The sequence below is a fragment of the Antennarius striatus genome, chromosome 7 (genome assembly GCF_040054535.1).
Source record: "Antennarius striatus isolate MH-2024 chromosome 7, ASM4005453v1, whole genome shotgun sequence".
Taxonomy (NCBI): Eukaryota; Metazoa; Chordata; class Actinopteri; order Lophiiformes; family Antennariidae; genus Antennarius; species Antennarius striatus.
The window spans coordinates 17,683,607-17,700,426 of record NC_090782.1 but is presented as its reverse complement, the minus strand read 5'-3'; the positions used below and the strand labels follow the sequence as shown (position 1 = coordinate 17,700,426).

Genomic DNA, 16,820 nt, shown 5'->3' with positions numbered 1-16,820 from the left:
TTTATTTTAACTTTATGTGTTTTTTCTCTTCACTTGATTTCTATAGTTTTCTCAGGGTTTGCTTACTCTGACTCTGTGTGCGTGTATGTGTGTGTGTGTGTGTGCAAGCGTGCGTGCCTGCCTGTGTGTGAGCACACCATGCTCTTCCATCCATCACTTCTGCAGGGATTTCTAGTTCTTGCTCTGAGTCCTCATTAAAGCGCCGGCCCCATTCTGACTCCCTTGTGAATCACAAATACGCTTTTTCTTTGCCTTTGAATAAAACATTACCTCTAGAGGGACGACGCTATATTTTGTTTAAATCTCACTCTTCAAACCCTGGCAGCACTCAGTTTATGGCTATTTTCTTCTTCCTGCATATTTTCAGTTGTTTCAAGGAAGTCGTACAGACAGCTGAGGCTGATTACCTCAGTGATAAAATCCCCATTAAAAGTACTAAATATTATTGCACATTATTATTACACATTATTAAATAACCCTTCTTTGTAGGACATTGGTCCATTGGTTGACTTATCTAACAAGCATGTAGAGGTTTGGTGTACATTATGGCCCTGAAACATTTAATGTTGCAGGTTAAAAAGTTCATTGTCAGAGCAAAATTAATTTAATTTCATTTAATTTTAAAAAATAATTTTAAAAAAATTCTGTCTATATCTACACATTTATTGTCTTTCCAGGCTAAGCAGGGTGCTGTGCCCCCAGAGGAGCAGGGACCCAGCATCAAGAATCTGGATTTCTGGTCCAAACTCATCACACTCATCGTCTCCATTATTGAAGAGGACAAGAACTCTTACACACCCTGCTTAAACCAGTATGTCTCTACTCCTGTTAGTTGTATCTTATCTACATCTACACTTGGTTCCTTTTTCAGTAATAAATAACTTTTTTTTTTCTCTTCTCTCCATCATCAAGATTTCCCCAGGAGTTAAATGTGGGTAAAATCAGTGCTGAAGTGATGTGGAACCTGTTTGCTCAGGATATGAAGTATGCAATGGAGGGTGGGTAAAATCAAAGACAAACTGATTCTAGGAGCAGACTGCCAAGCACAAATCCTTGATAGATGAATAAACCATTGGTACTTACCAAATGTACACAAACACCACAAACACTTTGGGTTTAGTCGGTTTACATGTATTTGTCTCCTTTATTTGTGCTCTCAGAACATGAAAAAAATCGCCTCTGCAAGAGTGCAGATTACATGAACCTGCATTTCAAGGTCAAGTGGCTATACAACGAGTACTGCAAAGACCTGCCGTTCTTTAAGAGCAGGGTGCCTGAATATCCTGCGTGAGTAGCAGCTCATCCAACACTGTTTGGCATCGCCAGTGTAACAGAAATTAAAATAAATTAACAATCCTCCTCATGTGTGATTTCATTTACATGTTCTGTTTTGCATAGGTGGTTTGAGCCGTTTGTTATTCAGTGGTTGGATGAAAACGAAGAAGTGTCTCGGGACTTCCTGCACGGTGCTTTGGAGAGAGACAAAAAAGATGGGGTAAAAATCCTTCAGCCTTTCCTCTCTCTATCTTCCCTTTCAACACTGCGTTTCCACTGGTGTTCAGGCAGAACTTATATAATCCATCCTTTGTTCTTCCTCTCATGCTCAAAGTTATCAGCCAAAGTTTCACCTTCCACTTTGCTCTGCCTCAGTCAATGCGCTTCATCACATATAAACTCCATGGAAGCGGTTAAGACATTCACGTATTCAAGGAGGGATTTGACTCTGTGACAGCAGGATCTTGTGAATTAATGGCCTTACTCCAAAGTTTTAACTGCAGGAAAGCTGTCCTCACCTCATTACCCAGACTCCCCAGAGGAACACCTTCAGTCCTACCTTCAGCCAATTAGGGCCAGGCACTACCTAGCAGTCAGTTACAATAAAATACAGAGAAACTGCCACCTGTAAGCTGATGGATGTCTAACTAGCTGCAAGGTTGGCTCAAGGAGGTCTGAGACTCTGTACATGTAGAGAAAAATATCAAAACTACCTTTAGATGTAACATCTAATGGTTCTGCTTTATGGTCTAATGTGCCCAAGGTCACGTCTTGCTGGGAAACATCTTCCCAGCGTCAACCTTCATGGGTGCTTAATCACATCTTTTCCCCATTATTTCATTCCTTGTTGTTCTAATCTTCTGCCACATTTTCCACTCTACAGTTCCAGGTTACATCCGAACATGCTCTGTTCTCCTGTTCGGTGGTGGACGTGTTCTCCCAGCTCAACCAGAGCTTTGAAATCATCAGGAAGTTGGAGTGTCCAGATCCGCAGATCGTAGGACACTACATGAAGCGATTTGCAAAGGTAGACGCAGTAGAATTTCAGCTAACAATCAAATTGTACGACAAATGTGTAATTTTCTATTAGATAGCAGCGTAATATTAAATAATTTTTTTATATGTTTCTTTCAGACCATCAGCAATGTGCTTCTGTCCTACGCTGACATCATCTCCAAGTTATTTGCCAATTATGTCAGCATGGAGAAAGTGGTGAGTAGACCGGTTTCATCCACTGATCTCTAAAAAGACTTACAGTGATATAAATAGAATTGATGTTGTACAAATGGATCTTATGCCAACAAGATGATGTTTCAGAGACAGGTGATCTTTCTGTCCTCAGCCCTGCATCCTGATTAACAACATCCAACAGCTGAGAGTTCAGCTGGAGAAGATGTTCGAAGCAATGGGTGGAAAAGATGTGAGTAATTCACTGTTTTTGTCACCTCTTTAGTTCCAACTCCAAACCAATTTCGTTCACACAGTTGAGATATTTTTTCAATTTTAATTTGTTCATTCGTGTCATTAAGACTTCGCTGTCCAGTCACTCTAACTTGCACTGTGCGTGTGTGTGTGTGCGTGCGTGCGTGCGTGTGTGTCCCATGTATTGCATTAGCTTTGTGTAGAGGCCAGTGACATCCTGAAGGACCTGCAGGTTAAACTGAACAATGTGATGGATGATCTCAGCAGGGTCTTCTCTGTCAGGTAGAAATACGCTTCAATACAGTGTCATGATGCGCATTTAAACAGTCTGATTACATTAAAAAGTTCTTTTTCTTTTCTTTTGTAGTTTCCAGCCTCACATAGAGGAGAATGTGAAGCAGATGGGTGACATCCTTGCTCAGGTGAAGGGAACCTCAAATGTCGGGAATGCCAGCAGCGTTGCCCAGGATGCTGACAATGTATTGCAGCCCATTATGGAGTTCCTGGACAGCAAGTGAGTTTGTCTACAATTCAAGTGGAATATAGAACACACAGATTGTTCAGCTTTGAGGATATATTTTATTGTTGTGCAGAACAAAAAATTGCATGTTGTCAAAATGCAATTTAAAGCTCCAGAGCTGGGAGAAACTATTGGACCTGCTCCTCTTGTCTTATATTTTTGTGTGTATCTCAGACTTGGGTCTGTCAGATCTTCTAACAAAATTGGACATAAAAAAAGCAACCCTACTTAACACAAAATGCAAGTTTTAAATGATAATTTTATTAATTAAACCAAAAATCTTTTCTAATACCGACTAGGCATGGACGTAAATCCAAAAACTACAAAAAGGCATTAATAACTCATTGCAGCTGTACCAGACAACTCCTGTGTCTCATCAGTTGTTGTTGTGTTTGTCTCCTTCTGCTGCATATTTTTCACCCCCCCCCCCCCCTTCCTTCCCTCTCTCCCTCCTGCCAGCCTGACTTTGTTTGCCAAGATCTGTGAGAAGACTGTTCTAAAACGTGTTCTGAAAGAGCTCTGGAAGCTGGTGATGAACACCATGGAGAAGACCATCGTTCTGCCACCGCTCACGGACCAAACGGTGAGAACACTCCGACTTGTGACAACACATAAAGCCGTACAGATGTGCACAACGATAACGCTCAGCCAACACTTGTTAATCTGGCTCTCATTTCTCACAGTATCTGCTGTAAATGAAGCAGGGATGCTTGTTTTTAGTGGGGTGGGAAATGACATAGATTATATCTCTGTAGGATCAGTTATCCAGAGGGCTCAGTCATTATTTTAATTTAGTGTGAAAGTTGCAATGAGATGTGAGCAGAAGAACAATGTACAGAAGAACTAATGCACACACAAGTTGTCATGTACAAACACACATGTCCAACTGCTAAGGCAACCTAAAGAATAAAAGACAAGAGGAGGTGGAGATTGAGAAAAGGAAGCACAAAGGCAGACATGTTTATGTGTTATTACAGTCCAACACGTGACATCCTATCCACTCCTTAAACCCCTCACACATTTTATTTACATCTCCTTCTGCCTTCATCCATCCGAACGATCAAAAAGAAAAAAAAATGGAGGAAAGAAAGGAGTGTACCATATCATTCTAACACCAGCTCATGGCTGCTCTCCAGCATGTCAGCCAACAGTTATTTGGAGAGATTCCTGATTCAGAAGCGACCCACAATATAAGGTGGCAAAATGTTTCTGCCCAGAGGATCTGGCCCACCTCCCAAAAAGAATTCATACATTTTGGAAAGCAGCCTCTTGTTTTCTTTTTGTTTTGACATGTGTGTTCTTATTTATGTTTTTTTTAATTAAATGAAGAGCCTCATATCACTGCTGATTATTCTCTGGTTAGCGTGTAGCATACCAGTTTCAGCACTACTGGTTGAACTGTTAGCCTCTGTCCAAAGGAAAGGAGAAGATAGGGAGCGCTTAGCGTTAATGTCTTCATTGGAATCAGTACTTTCTCATATCAATTGCTGGTAACAGCTGAAATAGTTACTATAATCTAAACATTTCTGTAATGGTAAAGTTATTTGCTGCACCTTCTGTTCCCATACTTAGTTGAGGCTTCAGACAGGTATCCATTGGTCCATGTACCCCCAGCCCTGGGGCCCAAACCTGTGTTTTTTTTATTGATGTGGGGCTCTTGGCAGCTTTACTGACCCTTCTCTCTGGTTGTTGTTGTGATTACTATTACATCCCGCTCCCACCGCTCTCCCTCCACAGATGATTGTAAGTACAGCACTCCTGCGTGTGTGTCTGTCTGTTCGTCCACGCTGGTTGGGTCTCTGCTATATGTGGCTGCGATCTTCCCCTGTTTTTTACCCCACATCACACCCTCTCCCCTCCTGTAGCCCCTCAGATCTGTCCCAGTTCTCTTTCACCCCCCCCCTTCCTCCTCTCCTTCTCTTGTCCTCTCCAACACTGCCTCTCTTTTGAGAAGACAGAAGCATGGTGCATTCCTGGTTCTAATTAGTCCCACTCTCCCTCAACAATTTCCAGCAATCAATGGCTCTCTCTTCAATCGTCTTTTCTTCCTGAACGCTCTCCTCAAACAGGAAGTGGAGCTCCTCTCTCACGCCTGGTGTTGCCTTGTTTCTTCTCATGCATTGTGTCCTTTTACTGAAACTCTGGTGGGGTGACTCTGATCTCTCAGTGGCTTGGTGTCCTGACCTCCCCCTCTTCTCTCCTTCCCTGCCCCCCCCCCCCGTCCCCACCTCACCTACTTGTTTGAACTTTGTCCTGCCCCTCCTTCCCACCTTTCACTGTGGGTTTGTTGCTTGCATCTGATCTATTTCTACACTGCAGTCCTCTCAGTATACCGTACAACACTGTACTGTACTGTATGTTTGTGCAGACCTGTCATGTTGGTCTGTCCTGGTTTGGTTTCATGTTCTGTTGCTACTATGATGATTTTATGGCTGTTATTATGTCACTTAATCTAAAAAAGATGTTCAAACTTTAACTCTGCTATCGGTCAATAATGGTGCATTCAAAGTACCATGTAAATGTTGCTCTTAAAGCTGTGCCATAGGTGACGACTTTTAATTTGTGAACTATGCACTCGAATTACATCGTACCTGACTTCTTCAGAATTCAACAAAATGTGTTAACTAATACAGACATTTTTTAAAATTATGGTGTACATCTTCAAAACTTTGTTTTTTTAAAAAAATTAGGCTTAAAATTTTATAAGTGTTTTATATTATTATTGGATCATTGATGTTTTTCTTGCGTGGCTAATTTTTTCTAAAACATTTTTCTGATTAATTCTTTACTGTTAACTGTTACGCTATTACACTGTAAACATATAGCATTGTCCAAGTGTATAATTACTATATGTACTCACCCGAACACACACAACACAACAAATTTCATAAGCCTCAAATTTGAAGTATTGTTATGTCAGATTATCACATAGAGCTTTGATCCATTTAATCCATGATGGATTTGTTATTTCTTTGAATACTTTGAAATTTAAAGAAATAAAATTTATTTTATTATCAGCAGTTAATTGAGAAAATTAATACTTTTCTCATATCTGTGTGTTGGTATGTAGTGACAACTTGGAGTTAGTCAAAATGTTAGCCTAAGGACTGGAAGGAAGAAACAACTTTTCGCCACCTAGCAGCACCTCTAAAGCTCGCCAATCAATATGCTATATTACTTTTATTTCATTCAAAAAGAATTGTTCAATTTGTGAATTTTGTGGTTGTCATGCACAATATTTCTTTGCTGATTTGCGGTGACCAGCATTCCTTGATTCTTAAACATTACACAGAGAAACGCTAGATAGATATGTCCAGCTACACTAATAGCTAAACTAATTGGCTGCTTACTCTAGCTTTTGGTATACATTTACTCATCTAACTCTATTTCTCTATGATATTTATTTTTCATTGCAATATTTTATAGCATCATATGTGAACTTTTCCTCTATTTTTGTGAGGTTATTTTCTTTGGTTGTTGGTTTGTTTTCGTGACTTCATCACCAGATGGCCTGGGAATAATATCAGGCCACGACATGAAGCCACATAACTGAAGGCCGCTATAAAAAAGGACAGTAATGTGACCTCAAAAAAGGGGTTTGTTCAGGTAGATTTTGTCAGTATCCTTTTAGTCCAGTCAACATTTATATTTTCTTCTCTGCCAACCAGCATCTGGTTGAACTGCCTTTTGGTTATTTGATAAGTCACATGGTCTTGTTACTTTGGACGGCTAGCTGATAAGCTAAATGAAAGCTTTCCTCACTTTCTGTATACTTTGTAAACACATCCACCTCACATCCACCTTTGATTGCATATTTCCATGTAGTCAGTGAGAGTAAGTATTAACCACATGCTCTCTTTCCAGGGGAGGCTGAAGAGTGCTTCTCACAGTGATGTAAGGACTAAATCCCTTCAGATCAATGTGTCTTGTCTCTCTCCTCTATGTCTTTGCTCTGTCTCCCATCTGTCTCTCCCTCAGCTCGCCAGTCAATCCAAACAATAAAAATATTGATTTTTTATTTCAGTTTTGGAAACAAAATCCCTCTGTAGAGCTGCATCCATGCTGTGTAGTGTTATACCAGGGATGAGGAAGACTCCTAGTCTAAACGACATGGAGACATTTATAGACCAAATGCACTGAAAATAAGGAGTTGATCAATTCCAGTATCAGTTAACTCTTTCTTGGGCAAGTTACTGTGTTGATTTGATTTGTTACATGACAGGTTTGAAAATTTATGAAAAACTTCAGAACAGAAATAAAGTTGCATTTTGTGCTGTAACGTTGAACTTCTTAATTTCAATTTCAATGAATGCCCTATAAAGGGGTAAAGTTAGTTCGATTAAGATTTAATTTATTGTCTTCATTGCTGCAGGAGAAAAAATATTAAGTATATACAGTATATTAAACTTTTTCAAAGTTACAGAATGCTGACTATAAAACTAAAAAGAACTCATACCATGAACTACAGCCTTGTCACTAAAACAGTGGAAAACAGTTTCTAATTACCATCTGGGTGACTGAATCTGCAGTATCTCAGCAAAATTTGGTGGCAGCACAGTGTCACTGTACCCTCCTCCATACTGACCCAAAACATATGGCCACCCAGCAGATACTACATGCAGAATTTTAATTTTCTGGGTCTGGAATATGGAGAACCATGAGTTGAATATACTTGGTTATTTATTTTTGATTGTCCTACTGTCACGTTTTGTGAAATTAGAAAATATAGAAGAAAAAAAAAGAAAAAAAAGTCTCGTAATGATGAATACAGTAAAAAAGTAATCCAGATACAAAAAGGATTAAGTACATACCCTACTCCCACTTTGATTTGTTTGGAAAGATTATACATAAAAATGTGCACAAAACAGGGATGAAATAAGAATCGATGAAGTAATATAAGTCAAAGATGCCGAGCAAAACATTGCTGTTTGGACTTTTGTGGTGCTTTAGCCTCTACAGTTCAAATGTTAGGTAGTGTCAGATAATAGTGGGTTATTTTTAGGAAGGAACCAAAAATTGACCCACTCTTCTGTCACTTTACTTTAGTGCATAGCAGAGGGTGTTGGGGTTACAGGACAACAAGCCTCTATGATTAAATCTAGAGGCTGCCTTTAATCACAAACAGCATGTGTAGGTGCAGGCCTCGGCTCTTAGTGATATATTTATCTCTGACAGCACTGCATCACAATAGATAGCATCTAGTTAATAACTGCGTACAACACACTGCAACTGCAAAGCTGCTACGAGTGTGTGTGTTTGTGTGTGTGCACCTGCACTCGTGTGTCTTCTCTCTTGCCCTCACTCTGAGCTGAGCCACTTTCCCCTCTATACATTCTGTAGCGTGTGTGTGTGTGTGTGTGTGTGTGTGTGTGTGTGTGTGTGTGTGTGTGTGTGTGTGTGTGTGTGTGTGTGTGTTTGTCTGTGTGTGTGTGTGTGTCTCTGTGTGTGTCTCTGTGTGTCTGTGTTGCAATGCAGTATCATGGTATAGAAAGAGTAAAACAGATATAAGTGATAACACTTGAAGGGAAATGTGCCTTGACGAGTGCAGAGCAGCTTAGAGTGACTGTTTATGAATGTGTGTGTGTGAGACGTTGCTGTCCTCTGTGTGACACTCAGCCCTTTACTGCCTGTTTTTGTCGTCATGGAAATAACAATGCTCTCCTCTCCCCCTATCTGCATCTTTCTTCTTCTCTCTTCTTTCCTCTCTTTCTTTCCCTGACAGGGCACTCAGCTGATCTTCAATGCTGCTAAGGAGCTGGGTCAGCTGTCCAAGTTGAAGGTAGAGTGTATTTTTACCCACAGCAAATATCATACCATATCAGCATTATAATTATGAAGAAATATGAGATTAGTGTAAATAAAAAGAGAAAAAGTTTGTTCATGTCTGCTGTTTGGTTGTTGTCTTCAGGAGCACATGGTTCGTGAGGAGGCCAAAGCGCTCACACCCAAGCAGTGTGCTGTGATAGAGCTGGCCCTGGACACCATTAAGGTGAACACTTTACACAAACATGGACCGTCACTGCTAACATCCAAGACTAACACGTGGCAGCAGCTAACTTTTGTTTTCCAGTACTGACAAATTATGTATTCAGATCATTTTAGCATTTGCAACTCAGTAGAATTCAGTAGAATTCAGTTGAAGTCAAGATTTAATCTTGTTTTTCTGACAAGTGTAAACAATATTCCATTTATTTTTAGTAAAAGCAGGTCATTCACTTTTTTTTTAACCTACAAACATTAAGATTAGAATAAGAATAGACTATCGGTACCAAAAAAAAAAAAAGTTTGTGAGCGTTAATAAATAATTTACCACAAACAGACTCAAGATAGGAATCAATTATTCAAACTGTCTTTGCAGCGCTGAATTATTCTTTTAACTTTTATATTGTGGGATTTAATCTGGTTTCCCTTCTGCCTCTGTCCGTGTGCTTTAGCAATACTTCCACGCTGGCGGTGTGGGCCTGAAGAAGACTTTCCTGGAGAAGAGTCCGGACCTCCAGTCTCTACACTATGCCCTGTCCCTCTACACACAAGCTACAGACAAACTCATTAAGACCTTTGTCCAGTCACAGAATGCACAAGGTAAGCAAATGCTCTTCAGCTTGGGATGCTCTTCTGTCTGTCTGCGTTTCCAGTATCTTCATTTAAGTGTGTAGTTTTTCTAATGTGACGTTATTCTCTGCGTGTGTTTGCTGTATCCCTGTTTTTACTGTGCTCTCAGTGTCTTTTAGGATATCCCAAACACTGACTGAGTTCTGTATCTTGAAAATGTCTTTGAAGAAACTACAATGTAGAAAATGAAATCAAAGCTGTAGCACAACATTTTCTCTTTGCTCTCCTGGTAGACAGCCTCCGGAAATCCAGAGACCGTTCTTTGCATGATCTGACCGCTATTTGCAGTGAAAGAATAAATACCCACCCCCTCTTTTCTCTCACTGCTTTGATTCAATTGCTCAGCCTCCGTCCTACTGGAGGAGGGCTGAAACACTGTCCCTGAGCACTGCTGATAGAAACGCTGTTTGAGTGGATGGTATTTTAAAATGTAATTAGAGAAACATGGTATGGTTTTTGAAGCCACCAATGCTCATTTTTAAAGCAGTAGATCCATTTCAGCATTGTTGCAGGATTGTTTAGTACATTAAAAAAAAAAAAACATAAAGAAAGCTGTCGTGCTTCTTTCCCATCTTTAGGGATTAGTCTTGTAAATGTTGGTCTTTTTCACATCACTGGTCATGTTGTTCATATTTTCCTCATATTTCTACGTGTTTCTTCTCTCTCTGTCTACTCCCTCCTTCTGTCCCGTCTGTGGGCCAGTGTTCGGCGGGAAAGGGGTGAGGTTCACCACTAGTGAGGATGTTTACCCAGAGAAGGGTATGTGGCATTCAGGCTGAGGGCCTGAGACATCCAGGACTACCAGAAAGCCTCCAGACCAAAGCCCAACTCCTTCCACCCTCCACCTCCCATGTGCATCCTGAAACCCCCCCCTGCCTGCTCAAATTCATCCAGACAGACAAATGAAATGCACAGATTGAACATAACCCCTCCCTTTTTTCCTCTCTCTGCATTCCTGCACACACAAACTTCACACACACACACACCCACCACAGCAATGACAACATAGACTTTATGCATTCATGCATGTGACGTAGACGCTGATGTCTGTATGTACAGAGCTGCGCTGAATACATACGGGCCCGTATGTATGAGCAGACACCAAAGCATGATGCGCTGACATCAGACCACCAGAATAGAAATGCATCAAAGTGTGGAGGAATCCCGATGCGGCATGATGTCACCCCGAGAGGCCCGAGGGTGTGTGAGCGTGTGTGGAAGTGCTTGTGCGTGAGTGTGCACATGATTGAGAGGAAGACGATGAGCAGAGCCAATGTGACCGAGTGAGTCGGTCCTGAAGGTTGCTGAAGCAGAAGCATCGGTGTATTAGTGCATTCCTGCAGCGAGGAGAAGAAAGGCTTCTCCACAGTGTTACTGACCTTCCCTTTGTGTTGGATACCAAAGGCACTTATGAGGAAGATGAGGGGGTATTCTGAAGACAATGATGGCTCTGGTTTGTCTGGGAGGGCTCCTTGTCCTTGCCTGCTCTATCGCCACACAAACACAAAGATGGACACCAACCAGCTCGCACACATGGCTGCCCCCCACGTGCAGCGTGACGCAGTGATGGGGAAGGATTCTGAGCCCCCCGCCTCCTCCACAGATTGAGGCAATCTGAAGCAATACCTCAGGTCTAATTTCTACTGTCACTTTAGATTCATGTCAAGGGATTTGACTCTCGCCCACAAATGCAGGGGATGATGCAGGAGCTCCACGTGTTCAGTATCGGTGTGTTGACTTCAGTTTATGTCACACACACTCAAGCGTCCTGACCGACCTCTCAGGGTGACAACAGAGGTCGCTAAAATAGTTCAATCTCAGTTCGGGAATTACTATGTGGAATCATAGAATTGTGAACACAAAATTCAGAGTTTTCAGTCACGTGTCTGAACTTCTCTGATCAGCTTATGAGACCAACTCAACCATGAAGATCAGGAAATAATATCGTTAAACAAGTGGAATACGGACGTGTTATTTGAAGGACATATACAGTAAATGTGTGCCCCTTGAAATAAAGTTAATCGTTTTCTCTTTTTCTTTTCTTTTTTTTTTGTTGGAAAACATGAAATGTCCTTGTAGAAGATTCCAAGAAGGGAATTACAACAAATTTAGCCGATGGTTTTCAAGTTACCTGGCCACTGAAATCATTAGGATTCTTCTTTGCTTCCATAGTGCAGATATATACATGAAACAAAATGTGTCTTTGGCTTTCCTACCATCTTTTGGATCATTGAATATAGCAAGATCAACTTCCTGCTAGGCAGACTTCAACGATAAAAGCAAGATGACTAAATGCAGCTCAGCTGACTAAATTCTTTTGAATGGACGGCTGCTGATCGGTCACGACTGCCTCGAGCTGTAATATTTATGACTGAAATGATCAAGACTCCGTGAGCTAAGGGAATACTTTGCCACAATCACAGAACACAAGTTTGAGATTGAATGTCTATTCTGGGGTAGATCTTCAGTATGGTACTAAATTTGTACCTCTGGTTGCTGAGTTTAATGAAGAAGAAGAAGAAAAGCTTGAGTTTTCTTGGCAACATCTTCCTGCCTCACAGGCTGAAAAGTTTCTTTCTCATCTTTTATGGACGTCCTCCACAGAGTAGACAAGGCCAGATGGATGGCTGCTTTTCTCTTTGGTCCTGCTGGCAGCAGGACCAGCAATCCCATAATGCTCCCTGGAGAGATACTGAGATCTGCGTGCCAGGAACACTCTGCCGTCTAACTCCAACAGACACCTTTTTTAGTGGGCGGCCAGTTGAAAATGCACACACAGGCTGCAAAGATGCCATCGAACAGACCGAAGACACTAATTAAAACATTGAAAATGAATGTCCCTCTGTCACTGTATCCTTCTGGAGTTGTATTGATCTCAACCACGTGTTCAATAAGCAGCACACAAGTATAAAGAGACCAGGAGAAAAGATTCTTCCACCGTCTCCCTCCCAGACAAATGAGCCGGAGCCTGAATGGAGCCGTCACTGTCCTCTTTAAAAGATTCCAAGGCCAAAGTCAGCTCATTTTGGGTATAAGGATTGAACATCTTAAAACTATGTTTGACCTCACAAAACAAAACCAGATGTAAACATTTGCAGTATTCATTACTGTAGATAGATTACTTTAATCCTGAGGGGGAAATATTTTAAAATCTTACTGCCTGAACAGGGACTTGAACCCTGGACCCTCAGATTAAAAGTCTGATGCTCTACCGACTGAGCTATCCAGGCTCTGAAAACAAGAACACCAACAAGTTACAACAGTAACAAGAATATTACTTGTTGTTGATATAAATTTAACTCTTGTCAAGTGGTTTGTGAAACGCTCATATCACCAAACGGCACAAATCACAAATGGTTTATATCTGACTTGGCTTTCTTTCCTTATTATAATTTCATTTCATTCCAGTAAATGCTTCAGTTTTGAAGACAAGGTGAAAGCAACAGATGTGAAGTTCCTCATGTGAATCTACTCTGTGGGCAAACATAATGTTTTTGTTTTAGAGTTGGGTTCAGGTTCTGTCTTCTACTTAGACTTCTCCATCCCACCTCTGACCATGCTTGGGTAAAATAGTTTACCAAGGAATGGGTGTGTCCACCTGTATGCATCCATCTGAGCATGCCCTGACCTGATCTATGTCGGTGGGGTGGGGGTGAGGGGGGGTCAGATCACTTTCTTTAACCTCTCTCCTGTCTGTCTCTCTCTCTACCCACGCTACATCCTAACAGACACCTTGCATCCATGAGTGGGCTCCAATCGTTGTCCCATCTGGATCCAAACTGTTAAATCTCATTTTGCCGAATAACATAAATCTAATAAGGCAATGTCAAATTACAATGCAGACTACATAAATTCCTTCTCATGAAGGAATTTATGCTATGTACCTCTGGATTGTAGTTGTAGAGACTGCATCAGTTATAGTTACGCCCATTCATAGCAGTTAAGTCTGATTGTCCACTTCCAGACCACAACATATGCACAAGCAGATACTCAACTCCTCCTGTTAAACACTGATTATTTTTATATAAATGTCTGCCTTGACAATATATTGTGATAACCAATGGCTTACAGACAAATCTATTTCAATGTTCAGTTTAAATTGAAATGGTATTTATCTGTAACCTCGAGGAGGAGGTTCAAAAGCAGAGGGAACAATGGTTTGTGTCAGTGTTTGGTCTGTGGAAGGAATCCACGCTGCCAGATTCAAGGAGTTTAATGAGCTCCTTGCGCTCTGTCTGTCTCGTCAGGCTCTGGGGTGGATGATGCCGTCGGAGAGGTGTCCATCCACGTGGAGATTTTCACTCACCCCAACACCGGAGAGCACAAGGTCACAGTGAAAGGTAAAGAAGAAGATGTGTCGTCTGTCTTAGTAACAACTGGTCGGTTCTCGTGAGTTTCATATTCAGGGACGAATCCCTGAATAAGGCCTGACGATTTCTCTCTCCTTGTTTCAGTGGTGGCTGCCAATGACCTGAGGTGGCAGACCCAGGGAATATTCCGACCATTTGTGGAGGTCTTCATCATCGGCCCCCACCTCAGCGACAAGAAGAGGAAGTACGCCACCAAGTCCAAGAACAACAGCTGGGCCCCGAAATACAACGAAACCTTTACTTTGTGAGTAAAGACTCTGTAAATAATCACTTCTTTTATTTTAATGGTTGTCTGGATTACAATGTGTTGTTGACCCTCGTCTCCATGGCAGCACCTTGAGTAACGAAGTGGGTCCAGAATGCTACGAGCTGCAGGTGTGTGTGAAGGACTACTGCTTCGCACGAGAAGACCGTACCGTCGGCATGGCCGTCCTGCAGCTGAAGGACGTAGCCTCCAAAGGCAGCGTGGCCTGCTGGCTGCCGCTGGGTAAACGCATCCACATGGACGAGACGGGCCTCACCGTCCTGCGAATCCTCTCGCAACGCAACAACGATGACGTGGCCAAGGAGTTCGTCAAGCTCAAGTCGGACCAGCGCTCTGCAGAGGAGGGCCGCAGCTAAGAAACCCGAGAGAATTTAAAACCACCCCGTCTGAGGCTCAATCAGACGTGGCCACCAACTGCCCCAGAGCTCCCCCTGAGCCACTGCTATCCACTGCCCAGATGATCCAGTGTTGGAAAAGCACAGACAACAGTCTCACACATCCAGTGCTGTAAATATATTCATTTCAGTGGAAAGGACACAATGCTAAACCATTTGTTGCAGATATAATCAGCCGTTCTTTTGATGAACAATGCATAGATTTAAATCATAGAGCATCTATTAGCGCTCCTCTATCCATAGAGGGGGATCATTCCACACTCGCATTGACAGGCTAGGGTGAGAAGAATCTCATCTAACCTATACATGATTCTCTTTTTGTGTCCCCACCTCAAGATGTCTGAGCTCTTCTACTTTCCAGTTCCTCTCACCCTTCCCTGGCTTGCACCCACATACAGAAGGGACCGCAAGTGCCAACAAATTATTGCTGAAATACGCCGAGACCAGCCATAAGCACAACAGGACCAACCGTCTAGCTGATCCATTAAGTGGCTGCAAGGCCTCAACATTCCAAATAATGAGCGTGAAGAACGGGGAACTAAGCACTATGTAGTTAAGGTAGTACTAAATATTTATTTACTGCATTCTTTATAATTAGATTTATAAATATAATATATGAGGGACATAAATTAATCCTCAAAGTCTAAATCAGAAACAACTGGACTTCTTTCCGAGGTTTGAAATTCTGTCTTGAAGTCCAGTTGTTTGGACTGGATGGATGAGAATCTACCTAAGCAGATATATATTTAATTCTCTAGAGGATTATTGGGTGGACATGTGGTACTTGAATGACTGTCCTTGTCTGTTTTCACGTCTGTCTACCCTGTGACAGAGAGCACACTGCCTGACACCCTTATGCCTTCTGTCTCGTTGACCCTCGTACAGTCTGTCTGCCTCCTACTCTATAGCGATTGAATAGCGACGCTGAGCTGATGAAGACACGCCTTCAGGAACACACACGCGTGAGAACGATTGCTTTATGAGTGTAAATGTGTGATCTGCATCTTCGAGCTTGTGAAGCTCCTAATGTGTGAGCGTGTTTGTGAGATGTTGACCTCCTGTGACCCCTCATGTTGCCCTCAGATGTTATCACAGGAAGCCATTACAAGCTCAGAATAACACAGTGAGGACACACATATTTAGAACTGTGTCTTTGACTTTTAAGACAATTTCTATTATATCTTTGATGGTCATTTCAGTAGTTTTGCATTACAGTGCTGCAGACATTCCATAGAGAAACCCACTACTGGTTGTCTGAGAGGAGCACGACAGAAGAAGCGAAACATGACCGCTACCTCTTATTCCTGAACACCCCCCCCCCCATGAGTTGAAAAAATATTTAATATGTCTCTGAGGTGGTTTTTGTATGTCAGACCACACTGATATGCTTTTAAATCTGCTCCTTCTCCCTTACAAGACATGAATATGCAAATATTATTAATTTCACAAGTTGAACTGGTGAACATAAGATGTCCACTAATTCAGTCCATTCTTGCTGTATGCGCATCCAGAAGCTTTCATTTACTCACATTTTGGTAAACTGACTATTTGACCACAATTAGCTGCTAAATTTAATGTGATGTCAAAAAATAATGTTCATGTTTCAGTCAGAACAAATGAAATATACACTTACAGCAATGAATGTGGAAGCTTCCTTATAGTGTCAGGATGATGTGTTTTTAATGGGGGCATTAAAAAATAAGTTAGAGAATCAAACCTTGCATGTAGGAGATGATTAAAAAAAAAAGTGTCAAAATGTCACGCCTTGCTCCTTAAGGAGAGCAGAAACCATTAACGCACCGTTCATGACCCCTAAAGATCCAGAAGCAGGTCTGGTGTTGACATTTAAAAGAGGGCTTACACTCTGGAAGAAATGCAGCGTGAAGACTTAGAAGCACAGGGGTCATGGCTGCACCCATTATAGCACATCCAATCTCTGATATTTAGTTTTATTACTTATG

General features: G+C 41.6%; 1 protein-coding gene and 1 non-coding gene across 2 annotated transcripts in view; one reads left to right on the top strand and one right to left on the bottom strand.

The window, feature by feature from the left end:
* Positions 1–15,387, top strand: part of unc13a (unc-13 homolog A (C. elegans)) — a 41,023-nt gene extending 25,636 nt beyond the window's left edge. The window contains exons 27-45 of the mRNA XM_068319329.1: positions 678–811; positions 913–998; positions 1,161–1,287; positions 1,399–1,495; positions 2,159–2,302; positions 2,410–2,487; positions 2,618–2,695; positions 2,891–2,979; positions 3,065–3,211; positions 3,677–3,800; positions 4,955–4,960; positions 7,082–7,111; positions 8,940–8,996; positions 9,126–9,206; positions 9,652–9,799; positions 10,532–10,588; positions 14,077–14,169; positions 14,284–14,443; positions 14,532–15,387. Of these exons, the coding sequence (XP_068175430.1) occupies positions 678–811; positions 913–998; positions 1,161–1,287; positions 1,399–1,495; positions 2,159–2,302; positions 2,410–2,487; positions 2,618–2,695; positions 2,891–2,979; positions 3,065–3,211; positions 3,677–3,800; positions 4,955–4,960; positions 7,082–7,111; positions 8,940–8,996; positions 9,126–9,206; positions 9,652–9,799; positions 10,532–10,588; positions 14,077–14,169; positions 14,284–14,443; positions 14,532–14,820 (2,025 nt within the window). The 3' untranslated portion in view covers positions 14,821–15,387. The remainder of the gene's footprint in view (positions 1–677; positions 812–912; positions 999–1,160; positions 1,288–1,398; positions 1,496–2,158; positions 2,303–2,409; positions 2,488–2,617; positions 2,696–2,890; positions 2,980–3,064; positions 3,212–3,676; positions 3,801–4,954; positions 4,961–7,081; positions 7,112–8,939; positions 8,997–9,125; positions 9,207–9,651; positions 9,800–10,531; positions 10,589–14,076; positions 14,170–14,283; positions 14,444–14,531) is intronic.
* Positions 12,987–13,059, bottom strand: trnak-uuu (transfer RNA lysine (anticodon UUU)). Its single transcript has one exon. It is a non-coding gene; the product is annotated as a tRNA-Lys (tRNA).
* Positions 15,388–16,820: the final 1,433 nt, after the last annotated feature.